Raw genomic sequence first — 13,634 nt, 5'->3', positions numbered from 1 at the left:
GTGGTTCAGTTTAACTTAGGGCTCAGATTTATGTTAGAGAAGACATTATTTGCAGACCAAATGTATATAATTCAAATATTTTAACGAATGATAATCACAACAATAAAATCTTGTGTACTTTTTACACAGGCTAAGTAAAATAATATCTTTAACGCGTTTTGTGTTACTGATTTTTATACTGGATGTTCGAGAACATCGGGAACATTTATGTCACGGTTGCCACAGTTTCATACTGGCACCGAATCCGATTTCTCAGAAAATAATGATTTTCAATTTTACGATTAAATGCCTTTCAATTCTGTTTTTTTTTTTTTTTATTATTGTACAATACACTTCATGTCACCAAAAATGGTGGATTTTTGTTAAAGGGAGATTAATTGCATTGTTTTAAGCTTCTGCTAGTCAGATAGAGATTGAGAGTCACATTCACTGCATGAGGAGTCATGATGCATCTTCTGGATGATCTGACTCTATATGCCTTCTATGTCCAGACTTGGATCTAAGTTAAGTTTTTTTTTAACAAAATTTTTTTAACAAAAAATGCCCCAAAAACAAATGGGCATTTCAAAAGGTTTTTTGGTTGTCTTGCAGGTGCGCCCAGGGACGGATTATGGGTTGTGTGGGCCCCTGGGCAAAACGTTTGCGAGGGCCCCCCCCACCACCACCACAACCACCACAATTCAAGGGCCCTTGGCAGCCAAACACCCTCCCTATAGGGTCAGGGGCCCTTGTAGGCAGAGGATCAAAGAATGTAGGCCCTCTAAAATAGACAAACGAAAATACATTGTTGATAAGCGTTGCAAATTGTTTTGGGCTAGGGGCCCCATGGGCCCCCTGCACTCCAAGGGCCCCTGAGCAGCGGCTCCGCTGGCCTGGTCCGTAATCCGTCCCTGGGTGCGCCCGCTTCAAGTACAGAGGCCCAGAGTATGTGACTTGTGGATCCGGGGGTAAATAATACAAGCAACCCTTCACAGACCAATGGAGAGGAAGGGTGGATGACCTCCAGATATAGAATCCATGTGCATGTCCAAGTGTCTAGTCATGCCAATATGCTGACAGTTCAGCTTGTGCTCCTGCTACCTCTGAAGACCTGGCCATCATTCACCTGGTCCTGCAGGTACACAAGAGTTAGTGCCCACTGGGGGTGAGCACACGCAGAAGCAAAATGCTGTGTCTTCCATTAGAAATTCTACTTTAGGTCTGGGCATCCGCTCTCTCCTTGTGGCACAGGAATTGCCCTGGTGTGTATGAATTTGTGAGATTTAATGATATGTTAACCATCTTTTGAGTTTAAATAACTAGAAAGGCAACATGTCTCTGTTCTTTTTATGAGTGTGTTTTCTTTGCTGCCTAAGAGAAAGGCTGTTCTACCATAAAAGCTGTTAAATGTGTCTGGTGTTGGTGTTCTTAAACATCTGTGGGCCCTTGATCAAGGCCCTTAACACCCAACTCCATGGACACCTCTGCAGGTGGCTGCTCTTCACTGCCAAGCTTGCTCTCACCTACAGTATATATGTCTGTGTGTCTTGGAAAGCAAGATGAGGTAGGCAAAAAGAGAATTTCCCCATGAAGTATCAATAAAGTGTCATTCTTAGTACCGGCTTGGATTTCACTTGGTGCTGTTTTTTCAGTATACTAAAATGAATCTGGTAAACTACACACCTATTGCAGTGGCACAGGCTGGGCTAGATGGTGCTGGGCCCACCCAGATGGAACTCCATTCAGCGCTCATAACAAGCAATGCAGTAAGATAAAATGTCTGACAGGAAAGTGTATGTGTGGTCAGATCAATAGGAGGGAAATTGCTATTCAGAGGCAAACAGGTTGTCTTTGTTCATTTGATCCTAGTAATACCATGGCTCATTTAAAACTGTTTAAAATATATACTTGAATGTAGAGTGATTTTGTCGCAAGTTATTTATCTGGCCAACCTGATTTTCTGCCGGCCCACCCACTCTATGATTTCCGACTCCGCTATTGCTAAACATAAATATTTCAGAAAGACGAGTAAAATAATTACGTAAATACTGGTGTGTAATAGTAAACTCATTGTGACTTAACTGGATAAGTAGAAATGACTTAATTAACTTGCGTCAGCAGCTATATTCTTCAGAACCGAGCACCTTAAACTTCCATAAAGCACACTCCTGGAAATGTTCATATATGGGAGATCCTATTTGAAAAAAAAAAAAGATGGCGAGTACATTAAACGTCAGGGGCAAAGGGCGTCGCTTTGGTTATGACGTAAACTATTGGACGCGGAAGAAGACGTCATCCTTAACATAAGCCGCAGCTCATTTGTTACTAACGTCTTGCGTATTGCTAGTGAATTAACATCTGTGAATAAACCGTGAGTTGTGAAATATAGATATTTTAAAAGTCTCTTGTGAATTACGCCTTTTTGTTGAGTTGAAATATGTTTTATTTAAGTTGGCGACTGTTATTTTTTTCTTAAGGTTACAGTAGTGTCGTTGCTGACTTAAGTAGAATTGAGTGTTTTCCTCTAAATCAGTGTTGGGCTCGTTCTAACCATTTAAACTAATTTGTCTTCCTCTCACAGAGCGATGTTATTAACTTGGTACTGATATACTGCAGTCATAACGAGGCAGGCGTATATGTTTGTGATATTGTGTATGCCACAGTAAGAGAATCCACGTAATTCATTCAGTGAATGCTGCCCATGCCGAATGATGATGATAATAATAATAATAGTCGCGTGAACTGTACGGGGTTTGGTGTGGTCATGGGAGTGGAAGCTTTGAGCAGAACTGACATCAGGCAGATCGCCATTGTCAGTATCGTACCAGTCATGTTTCCTTTGGACAATTTCAGAACCGGTAGCAACACGTTTGAACGCTGTATCACCCTTAGTTTTAATGTCCTACTTATGAAATGGTTCTTACATTTTACACTGGGTTCAACTGATAAGGAGAATCAACATCAACTTTATTTATTTTTTTAACAGGGACATCTTGGAGCACAAAATGTCATGGATCCGTGAGGGAGAGCTGAGCTTCATTGAGAAGCTCACTGCTAATATACTGAAGGTTTGTTCTTCAAGCATGAGTGTGCCCTGCTGTCTTACACTTTGTGACGTTCTTACACAGTTAATCCAGAAAAATTAAAGTGGAAATCCAGTTCCATTTGGTTTCTAAACCTCTGTCTTAGTATTCCATTCAAACAAGCGGGCAGTATTTTTTAGAAATTAAGTTTTCATTTGGACAGGTCAAAGTCTGCCCTCAGTCTCTGTCATCAGAGATGAGACACCAATGTCTTTTTCACCTGTCCATCCTGCATCCCAGTGTGTGTGGCAGTGGGCTTGGCAGGGAAGTCACTGGTTTGAATCCCATCTTTGGCAGAATAATCTAATGTCCATTGGGCCCAACCCCCCCCCCCTAAAAATGCTCTGGGGATGTTGGATAGATGGCTGATCCTATGCTGACCCTGGGTCTGTGCCTGAGAGAGTCTCAAAATGAGAGATGATGGATTTCTGTTGTATCTGCACTCGTACTTATGCAAATAGCAAATAAGGCTGCGTCGTCGTCATCATCTCGTCTGCTCTCGTAGGCTGGTCCGATGCCTAAGCATGTGGCTTTCATCATGGATGGTAACCGGCGTTACGCCCGCAAGTGCCATGTGGAGCGACAGGAGGGGCACACTCAGGGCTTTGACAAGCTGGCCGAGGTGAGGTGCTGCTATACAGACCCTGGAGTCATTTAGTTGTTCGTGTTGTCATGGAAACCTGCTCTGCTACTAATATCCACCCGATTTGTCAGTTAACTTTTAATTGCCAGTTAATTTATACCTTGCATACATCGCAGCTCATAAGATGACCTATTCAACAGAGTGGGGAAGCAGCGAAATCCGCCAGTCTGCTGACCAGACCAATGTACCCCATGGTCATAGATCCAAGGTCTGCCCTGCCTCCTGCAGTGGCTTTTCAAACAGACACAAATCTGATCACGTTACCCTGCACTCTGCAGACCCTGCGCTGGTGTTTAAACCTGGACATCCGGGAGGTGACGGTGTACGCCTTCAGTATTGAGAACTTCAAGCGTTCCAAAGAGGAAGTGGATGGTCTGATGGAGCTGGCCAGGCAGAAGTTTCAGAAACTTTTGGAGGAACAGTGAGTATTGGGGTAGATTAGAAGGATAGAACGCAGAGCCTATCTGAAGACCACAATGTGTATGGTGAGATCTGTCATTTTGTATGGTGTGTGAGATGCTTGTCAGAAAGGCGTCTACCTCACCCCAGAAAGCAAGGTATCAAATGTGACCCCGTCTCCACGTTCCAGGGGGAATTTGGAAAAGCATGGCGTGTGCATCCGAGTGTTAGGAGACCTGACCCTGCTGCCGGTGGACCTCCAGCGGCTCATCGCCCAGGCCGTGGTGGCCACCAGGACACACGACAAGTAGGCACCTCGACTGCTTCCTGGCACGCTGGCATGACCTGGGAGTTTTCTCCTGTAATTATTTATATTTATACGGTACTGTGCAAAAGTCTTAGGCAGTCAAAGAAAATTTTCAAGTTTAAATGATTTTCATGTTGGTGTAAATCCATGATTTTTGTCTGTCAGTGTGTCAGCTTAGCCACTTCAAAACCTCTCCTGAAGTCGCCCCTGTTTTGGCAGCAGCTGTCCAACACACCCATGTATTTTTTGACTCGAGCACTAGGACACCATGTTAATCAGTGCTTCATTGAGTTGATTAACTAACTAAATGAATGATTTAATTCAGCTGGTGGTGAAACTGAAGGAATATGTGGCTGGGGTGCCACTGAGGAGAGGTTCGGGAACTGAAGTGGTGTTCATCATTTTTTACAGATGCACTTATCGTATCGGTCAACTATCGGCATTAGCCAGTACAGCAACTATAGGCCATCGGCCAATGGTTAAAAATGAGCCGATATTTGCCACCGATAACTCCATTTAAAATGGTGACCCATAATGCTTTGCACACCCGAGTACTAAGCAGTTAGAAAAAATGTTGATGTGGAATTATTTTAACGTTTAGAGAACTACATTAGAAATGCATTTTACAAACATCGCTCCGCTGATATTTCACAAGGAGGATCTTCTAAAAAGCATTTCAACATAACAAATTTGATTGGTCACCCTAAAGTGTGACTGAAGAGTATGAAGTTTCGGGAAAAAATAACCCGTTTCAATAATGAAGGCTGCAGTACTGCCGAATAAGACTATTCCATCAGTAATGTGAGCATTTGACAGCGGAAAAAAAAAGTTTTTGCACTGTCTGCACTGAAAGATGATATTTGAGAAATTATGGATCACAGTTGATGATCAACCTTTCTCCATTAATGTTATAAATACATGCAAGATTTGTACAATTATAAAATATAGTGCTCTGAAATTGTTGCTGTATGCCAGTTGGTGTTGTCTTACCTAAACATATAAAAAAATGAAAAACCAATATCCACTGTGGTTAGAATGTCACACCCTTCAAATGAGTCTCAACAGACGACAAAGTTGTTGTTGATATGGTTACTTTGTAGAGTAATCTTCCTCTGGTTGGTTTTCCCATTGCCTGCATTTAGAAATTCATTTATGCTCCATAAAATAAAAACTGACCTGTCATTGCGATCCAAGTTCAGATGTATGAGATTTAAGGTATTTCCATCAGAGTCTACATGCTGATCGTCTCCATTAATGCTGCTTCCTGTCTGTCGATTTTTCCTTTTCTTCCTGAGCAGGTGCTTCCTGAACGTCTGTTTCGCTTATACCTCCAGACATGAGATCACAAATGCTGTGAAGGAGATGGCCTGGGGTGTGGAGCAGGGCTTGATAAAATCCAGGTATTCTTCAGGAGTCTTTAGTGTAGGGTGTGGGGGTGGAGGCTTACAGTACAGGAATACGTAAAAAATGTTGAACGTGTGTGTGTGTGTATACTTATCCATGTGTACATACAGTAAACGTTTTCATATCTGACAACATCTAGACCAAGGCCCTGCCAGATAGCTGAATTTTTTTGTATACGTAATAGAAAAACACAGAATTCAAACACTTTTCTTAAACTTACTTTAACCTTTTTACGCATGCACACTAATGATTATTAAACTGTTCGATACAGTACAAGATATCGTGAGGTAAACGATAGCAGAAAGATTACAAAGCCATGCATTCTATGGGAATGCGCTGGCACTGACATTTCTATTACACAATGGTTTTCTTTGTTTTATTTTTAGTTTAGGGCAGATTTTTTTTAATTTATTTATTGTTTAGTGTTAATACTTAAATTTTTTTTTTTTTAGAACTTTTACATTTTATACTGATATTTTTCAATTTGTCCAGTTACTGGTGTTTTAGTACTCGAGGCCAGTCTTGGTCTTGAACAGCCTGAGACCACTTTTTCACGGTCTTGGTCTCGCTTCAGAATTGATTTGACTTTGACTTTGTTTTGTCTGAAGCTCGAGGTTTTATTTTGAGACCAGTCAAGACCACTCATTAAAACATCTCTATTTATCACAATGGCTTAATATTCATCTGTTTGTTAACCCTGAGAACCTGACAAACGCAGGATGCATTGATTTTTGCAGCCATTGATCTCAGGCTCGTAACTTGGGATACAAACAGACATGAATCTCTGAAATTGAGAGAACTTGATCTGGTCATCCGGGGCGGCATGGTGGTGCAGTGGTTAGCACTGTTGCCTCACACCTCTGGGACCCAGGTTCGAGTCTCCACCTGGGTTACATGTGTGTGGAGTTTGCATGTTCTCCCCATGTCGTCGTGGGGTTTCCTCCGGGTACTCCGGTTTCCCCCCACAGTCCAAAAACATGCTGAGGCTAATTGGAGTTACAAATTGCCCATAGGTGTGCGTGTGTGAGTGTGCCCTGCGATGGGGTGGCCCCCCATCCTGAGTTGTTCCCTGCCTCATGCCCATTGCTTCCGGGATAGGCTCCGGACCCCCCGCGACCCCGTAGGACAAGCGATTTGGAAAATGGATGGATGGATGGATCTGGTCATCCAGGTTGCAGCATTGTGCGCTAAGATATTCCAGAGTAATCCTTTGCAAAAACATTTTCCAGAAAATATCGATGATATTCTCATTAGATAGAAAACAAGTGCATATTTGCTTCCACAATGATACACGCAGTACTCCTCTGTGAAATAAGTATTGGTAACACTTTACTTAAAGCAGTCATTATATAGCATTATACGTACCTTCATAATGCATTATAATACATTAATAAAGCATTATAAACACGGCTATAACTTCATAAAAAAGCATAACCCTTTGTCATGTTATGCATTATGAATGCTCTATGAAAGTCTCATCTATAATGCACTATAAATATCTTCATAATGCAGCACAATGCATTCTTAATTGTTATACTGACCATTATTATTCATTATGAAGGTATTCATGGTGCATTATAGATGACACCTTCATAGAACATTCATAATGCATGAGAAACATGGGTATGTCTTGTCTTTTTATAAATATTTATAACCGTGTCTATTAGGCTTTATGAATATGGGCTTCATAGAAAGTGTTACCAAAATATAATTTATTATAAGTCTTGGTCTTGTCTTGATACACTCTGGTCTTAGTAATGACTTGGACTTGGTTTAGGTGTTCTTGATTACATCACTACCAGTTACTTGAATGTGCCAGTTACTTTAAGCTCAGATAAGTACTTTTACTGTATTTAGTATTATAAATAAAAGCCACTAACTATAATTGACTGAATCTTTATTAGAAAAGTTGCAAAAGAATCTTCACATTAAGAGATTGCACAGTGACATACAGGCTCACAGCTGTGCAGAGCAGGATTGATTTTAAATTAGTAGTTAATAAATGGTAGCCGGCAGGGTGTGACTGACTTCCTGAATAACATATCCTCTGCCCAGTGACGTCTCAGAGTCTCTGCTAAGCAAGTGCCTGTATAGCAGTGGCTCCCCTGATCCTGACCTGCTCATCCGTACCTCAGGGGAGGTACGCCTCAGCGACTTCCTGCTTTGGCAGGTGCGTGTCACTGTTTCCTCTGTCCCCGAAACACCAAACGCGTGTACGTGTGCTGTCTTGCCTCACATGTAACATGCTTACGTGCTTCATTAAGTCAAAGTTGACGGAGCTCTTGTCTATCCCGTAGACTGCCTACTCTTGCCTGGTGTTCCAGTCCGTCTTATGGCCTGAATATTCCTTCTGGAACCTCTGTGAAGCAATCTTGCAGTACCAGCTCAATTACTGGCCCCTTCAGGTTGGGTCTCTTGCCACGTTACATGCAGTCATTCCTACTCGTGTTGGTATTTAACACACAGTTTATCAACTCATCTCAAACTAGTCTTTCTTCTAAGATTGCATTAAACAAGGTCACAGTCTTGCGAAATCTGTCATTCCATCTCATTGTTCACTCTGTATGTACATTTTTAATTGTCTGGGTAGAAACTTCAATCATTTTAATATCTAAAGCACATTGGAAATAAGAGGCAGGTGTATACACTAATATATATAGTATCTTATTGTTTGGTTTAGTTTGTACTGTAGTATGTTTGTCTAAGATTTTTAAACTAAGGTGGAAAACAAAGGCAAGCAGGGTTATTGTGGGTGAGAGCAATGTTGCTTATGACTCATCAAGTTTGAGCTTTATGGGGAGGTGTTTCTAGATGCGGGTCACACATCGGTATGTGTGTAATGCACCTATTGTGCTGAGGAGTCAAAAATCTACCCAGATGGAGGCCAGAATTTTTAAATGTAAAAAGTTAAATTCTGGGCTAAACCAATGCTGGTAATTTAGTGGGTCAGGCACGGTGTGCAGTGCATGCTTGAACAGCGACACTTTACTGCATCCACTTAGGCCTGGTACCTAGATGCCACTCGCACTGTGTCACCGCTTTGCTCTGAGCCCGCAGGGTGGCGGTTATATGTAAACCACAGTTATAAAACATGTTACAGAAAGCACGGGACCAGCACCGCGAGGAGCAAGCCCGGCAGCAACTGGAGGCAGACTGCAGCTGCGTAGCAGAACTTCTGCAGCAACTTGGGAGTGCAAAGCCAGCTGAGGTCCGCACCAGACAGGACCTTCTGCTAAGCTATGCAGTGGACAGGGACCAGAGGATTCAAGGCTTCCTCAGTGTACTTCAGCATAAGAGGGACAGTTTCTTCACAGACTTAACCAGCCAGGCTGTTCTTGCATAGTCCAGAAGATATGAAGGATAAGTCCATTCTGAAGTACTTGCAGGTTGTGGGCAATTGGCAGTTATTTTGTATTTTATCAGAAAGTACTGTAGCAGGTGACTCAACTGTGGTTTTACCCCTATGGGGAATTGCATTATCAAAGTCAGATTTACTGGAACCCTGTCAATATCCCTACAACATTTATACAAACACAGCCACCATTTGAGACTGGTTCCCAAGTGCTGGGGAAACTGGTGGCGTTCTCTGGTAAATACTGTCCTTCGTGGAAATTCTGTATCATACACTGCAGACTGCATTGTCATACTGGTCACAATCCAAGACACTTCTTCTGTGGGACGAGGTAACCATTTTGGACTTTTAATATTGGTTAGCTCTCACCTGTAGATATCAATGACATTCGAACAGAATTAAAAGCTTGGAATTGTTTGAGCTGTGGATGAAACTGTTACATTGTGCGGTTGTCACAATAGATCTTAATTGGACTACTTGATTAAAATGCATTTTGTGGTATGACAGAACGTTTAATGTGATTAATTGCTTGTTTTTGGCTGCCATAAGTGTTGGTGTAATTGTAAAATATCTTTATTTGGGGTATTTTTCATCGAGCCCTAGGGCATAATTCAGTTTTCTGGTAATAAAAAAAATAAGTAAAACAAAGCTAGTGTATGCAATTAATATTTCACGCATACACATATACAATCTATAATTTCACCCGCGTTTTTCTGAACAATGATACAAATATTCCTTAAATATTACCTCCAATGAAATGATAAAATTATACAAGAAAACGACTCCTGGAGTTCGGCCGTGAAAATTCAAACTTGACAAACTAGATAAAACATTTTTTTGAGATTTAAAATACTTTTCGCATTCGGAAACAAGTTAGTTTAGTATTTCCTTCCATTGCATGAATTCAGCGGTCCTGGAGATTTTCTGAAGTCCGCGAAAGGCGCGGTGTCTCTGTCTCTTTAAGAAATACGCGACTCCCCTGAGCACGTAATGCCGTTTGTGTCCAATGGCTGTGCGCAGAATGTGAAATCTGGTTTGAACCGGTTTCCATCTTATATTTCTATATAAAAACTTTATAAAACATACAGCCGTTATTATTTTACATTTAGCCACCATCGGCTGGCGCAGTGATCTCTGTGGCGGTGAAAGAGCCTACTCCCCATCGCTGAATTTTCGTCCTACTTCAGACGGTCAACATGCCTAAGAGAAAGGTAGGGAAATGGCTTGTAACTTAATGCACTTTTTATGCTGCGAAGCAGCTCGCTGTAGTTATTTCTGACATTATTTAGAAAGCAGTGAAGTTTTTTTCTCTTACGTACTGAGGACCTTTCACTTTGCAACGCTGTAAGACAGCATTTGTGTCGTTTCGCGGCGGCATTTATTATTGGGCGTAGAACGGCGTTTTTTGGGAGTCTAGTCGGTGATGCTGCTCTAGTTATTTCTGCGTGATTCGCGGCCGAGTAGTCGACTGCACCTCGGCGTTGGCGGGCTCCGTGAGGCTGAGTGACAGCAGTCCGGCTCGTAGGCTAAAAGCTGTCCCTACGAGAGCGATGGCGCCGGCGCCAATTTGTTTCAACATTCAGTTTCGACTAAAATAGCTGAAATCAGTGTCTTTGCAGACAATTAAAAATATTTTTTCCAATATAATAATATTTTGCAGACAACATAACCAGCAGTGAGGTGTTTTTAAATTGATCAAATTTGGCGTGCATTTGCATTAGCGCTTAAAATAATGTGGCCGCTGCGTGTATCCTTATATGTGTAGAATTTTGTGGTAGAAATTTGAGTTTGTTCAGTATGTTGGACAACTTTTTTTAAAAAAAAAGTCGCGGATGGTGCCCGCCTCGGTCTTTCACGGCCACTTCCCTCCAGACGTTAAGCTGCCATCTTTGTTATTGTTGTGTTCGTTAGCTTGTCATGTCCGCCCAGCTCCATGCGAGCTACCACTTCATTATTTAGCGAAAATAATCTTTACACAGGCACGAAGTCTTCAGTTAAATAGGTTGTTGCCTCTGCAAATTAATGGCTAATAAATGCTCATAAGCCACACAAAAAAATAAAAGCAATTCTGATTTGAAAAATAAAGCACCTGTTTTTTTTGTGTGTATGGTGGGGTCGTTTGTCATGTAGCCAAATAAATAATGTCGGAGACGGTGCAGCTTAGGCGTCTTTGTCGCCTTTAAAAGTGGGCGGTTTCCTTGCATGACCTTCCCGGCCAGCTGGATGCTAATATCGGCGATGGGGAAGGACGGGACGCTGTGTGCAGGCGCTGGGTTAAAAATGGAGAGAAACAGTACGGGGACGCGGACGGGGCTGTGGGAGAAGGCGGCTACGGGGTTAAAAATGGACAGAAACAGTGCGGGGACGCAGACGGGGCTGCAGGAGAAGGCGGCCACGGCGTTAAAAATGGACCAAAACGTTGCGGGGAGATGGACTGAGAAATTCGTACGGGGCTGCGGGAGAGGGCGACCGGAGGATTAAAAATTAGAAACGTTTCGGTGAAGTGGCTCCGGGAGAGGGCGGCTGCGCTGCTCGCCGTTAGAACCGCGCCTCCTCCTTCGCTGGCAGCCCCAGCGCTTCGTGAGCGCGCCTCGTTCTGTCAGCGAGCTGGGAAAGCGCGCCGGCGGCGCTATAGCGCACGTTTGAATTTGAATTTGAATCTGCGCGGGAGACTCACTGCTGTCTGACCATTAAGCGCGCTGTCGGCGACGCGGAAGCGCGTTCCCGCGCTGTAGTTCCCCGAGATTTGCGTGCGTAAGGCATTTTATCTACATTAATGCGATTTAACTAAAAATGTTATAACTATGCACCATGATATTTTTGAGGGCCTGTGTCTAAATTTCCTAATTAGCTGACTGACAGATGCAGGTAGCAGCCATGATCCATAAGTATCATTTATTGTGTGTAATGTAGTCTGTATCATATTAAACAAGTGATTTAGGGTGTGGTTGGCGATTTGCAGTAGCTGCACGTGTGCGTTGGACTAAAAGTTTTTACTTCCTTTGCAGCTTGATGGAGAGAAGACAGCCAAGACCAAGGAGGAGGTTTGTGTCTTCGCGCTGTTCTGCTGTGTGCTCTCTGTCTGGTTTGCGTGGCCAAATAGTGGGGTTTTCTGTGCCCTGACTCCTTCGGTGTTCAGTGACTGATTCTTTTTCGTTTTCTTCCGTGTTGCAGCCTAGACGCTCTGCGAGGTTGTTAGCTGTAAGTATCCTCCTGTTTTGTCACGCATCCTCCCATCACTGTGGCACTTGCCTTGTCCCTCACCTCCTGATCCCTGTACGTTTTGTATCTTCATTAGAAGCCTGCTGCCCCTAAGCCAGCACCCAAGCCGAAAAAGGCTGCACCCAAGGTGAGGCTGGGCTTAGTCTTGATGGTCCCCAATGATGCAGTGCGTGTGGGGAGAGAGTCTGGGAATTTGGGTGTTTTTCCACAGAGGCCATGTGCCGAATAGGAATCGACGTGCTGTGTGCACTGGGCTTGTGTGATATTTGTGTTCTAACTAACAGAAGGCGCCCAAAGGGAAGAAGGGCAAAGACAACCCAGCTGAAAATGGAGATGCCAAGATAGACCAGGTATGCTTCATTTCCAAGGCGTGCTTGTGCAGCTTCTATTGCATCCAGGCCGTAAGCATTCATGGTCGTGGTCAGTGGCTCAGTGTTAAAGAAGCCGTTTCCCTGAGTTCATCCTCAGGGTCTCCTTTTTGCTTTTGAGCACCATGTAATCAATTGGAAAGAATAGATATGTCACCCTTCTCTTAATGTATGTGATTTATTATGCATAGTGCTTGTCAGGCTTGCAGAGGTAGACTTTAAATGCATTGTAATTGATGTCACGTGTGACAAAAGCCTTGTGTTTTCCAGGCACAGAAGGTGGAGGCTGCTGGGGACACCAAATGAACAGTGTTTTTTGAATTTTTGAGCATTCTATGTACTTGGTGACTGTACAGTTTGAAATAACTATTTTTTACCAAGTTTTATATAAAAATGCCCTTTTTAGTTCTATCGTTAGTTACATTTGATGTATTGAAACGTGTGTAAAGGGGTCTATCGTGTTCTAATCTTTTTTTTAATGCCATTGTCATATAAACTCCGTCCTTATTCTTTCTGAATGTCGTGCCCTTTCTAAATCAGTTAAACTGCTGAATGTTACGATTTTTATCCTACATTTTGGTTTTTAAAATGCAGTTTTAAATACCAAACATCATAAGGCAGCTAAAATATTTGTAAAAGAAATGGGATTGAAGGTCCCTTGTTATAATGTTTTGAATCCAAACAACAACATTATGAAGGTAAATCAGTTAGGAACAGCAGAATTAACATTTTAAAAATAAAATCCTTCCCAATTGACATTTATGATGCAAACTTTGAATTAGTTTGAAACTTTTATGTTTTTTGTGTTTTCATCAAATATTTTTGGAAATATTGGAGGAAAGTCATTTTCATGAATTAAAAAAAAAAAAGAACATGA

The 13,634-nt window shown here is 42.3% G+C and overlaps 2 protein-coding genes across 3 annotated transcripts; both read left to right on the top strand.

Annotated features, from left to right (window-relative positions):
* The first annotated feature begins 2,245 nt into the window (after positions 1 to 2,245).
* On the top strand, positions 2,246 to 9,744 carry dhdds (dehydrodolichyl diphosphate synthase). Of its 2 annotated transcripts, none has more exons than XM_049025917.1 (9): positions 2,246 to 2,350; positions 2,966 to 3,047; positions 3,568 to 3,684; positions 3,984 to 4,126; positions 4,295 to 4,411; positions 5,746 to 5,811; positions 7,871 to 7,985; positions 8,113 to 8,220; positions 8,916 to 9,744. In XM_049025917.1, exons 2-9 carry the CDS (start codon positions 2,985 to 2,987, stop codon positions 9,156 to 9,158), a joined length of 972 nt encoding a protein of 323 aa, XP_048881874.1. In that variant the 5' UTR covers positions 2,246 to 2,350; positions 2,966 to 2,984; the 3' UTR covers positions 9,159 to 9,744. The 2 variants fall into 2 exon arrangements, with proteins under 2 accessions (XP_048881874.1, XP_048881873.1); XM_049025916.1 differs by having other exon boundaries at positions 5,710 to 5,811; positions 8,916 to 9,676.
* A 441-nt stretch (positions 9,745 to 10,185) lies between these two features.
* hmgn2 (high mobility group nucleosomal binding domain 2) lies at positions 10,186 to 13,634 on the top strand. Its single transcript, XM_049025918.1, has 6 exons — positions 10,186 to 10,378; positions 12,176 to 12,211; positions 12,342 to 12,368; positions 12,466 to 12,516; positions 12,674 to 12,739; positions 13,028 to 13,634. The coding sequence occupies exons 1-6, from the start codon at positions 10,364 to 10,366 to the stop codon at positions 13,061 to 13,063; spliced, it is 231 nt and encodes a 76-aa protein (XP_048881875.1). The 5' UTR covers positions 10,186 to 10,363; the 3' UTR covers positions 13,064 to 13,634.

Source organism: Brienomyrus brachyistius, chromosome 9 (assembly GCF_023856365.1).
Source record: "Brienomyrus brachyistius isolate T26 chromosome 9, BBRACH_0.4, whole genome shotgun sequence".
NCBI classification, from domain to species: Eukaryota; Metazoa; Chordata; class Actinopteri; order Osteoglossiformes; family Mormyridae; genus Brienomyrus; species Brienomyrus brachyistius.
Note: the sequence above shows the minus strand (reverse complement) of the source record. Positions and strands in the feature narration are given on the sequence as shown.

Coding starts and splice junctions, on each gene's coding strand:
- dhdds (XM_049025916.1), top strand. CDS start 2,985: ATGTCATGGATCCGTGAGGGAGAGCTGAGCTTCATTGAGAAGCTCACT. Junction 4,127..4,294: donor CAGAAACTTTTGGAGGAACA/GTGAGTATTGGG, acceptor TCCACGTTCCAG/GGGGAATTTGGAAAAGCATG. Junction 4,412..5,709: donor GCCACCAGGACACACGACAA/GTAGGCACCTCG, acceptor CTTCCTGAGCAG/GTGCTTCCTGAACGTCTGTT.
- hmgn2 (XM_049025918.1), top strand. Junction 12,212..12,341: donor CAGCCAAGACCAAGGAGGAG/GTTTGTGTCTTC, acceptor TCCGTGTTGCAG/CCTAGACGCTCTGCGAGGTT. Junction 12,369..12,465: donor GCTCTGCGAGGTTGTTAGCT/GTAAGTATCCTC, acceptor TATCTTCATTAG/AAGCCTGCTGCCCCTAAGCC.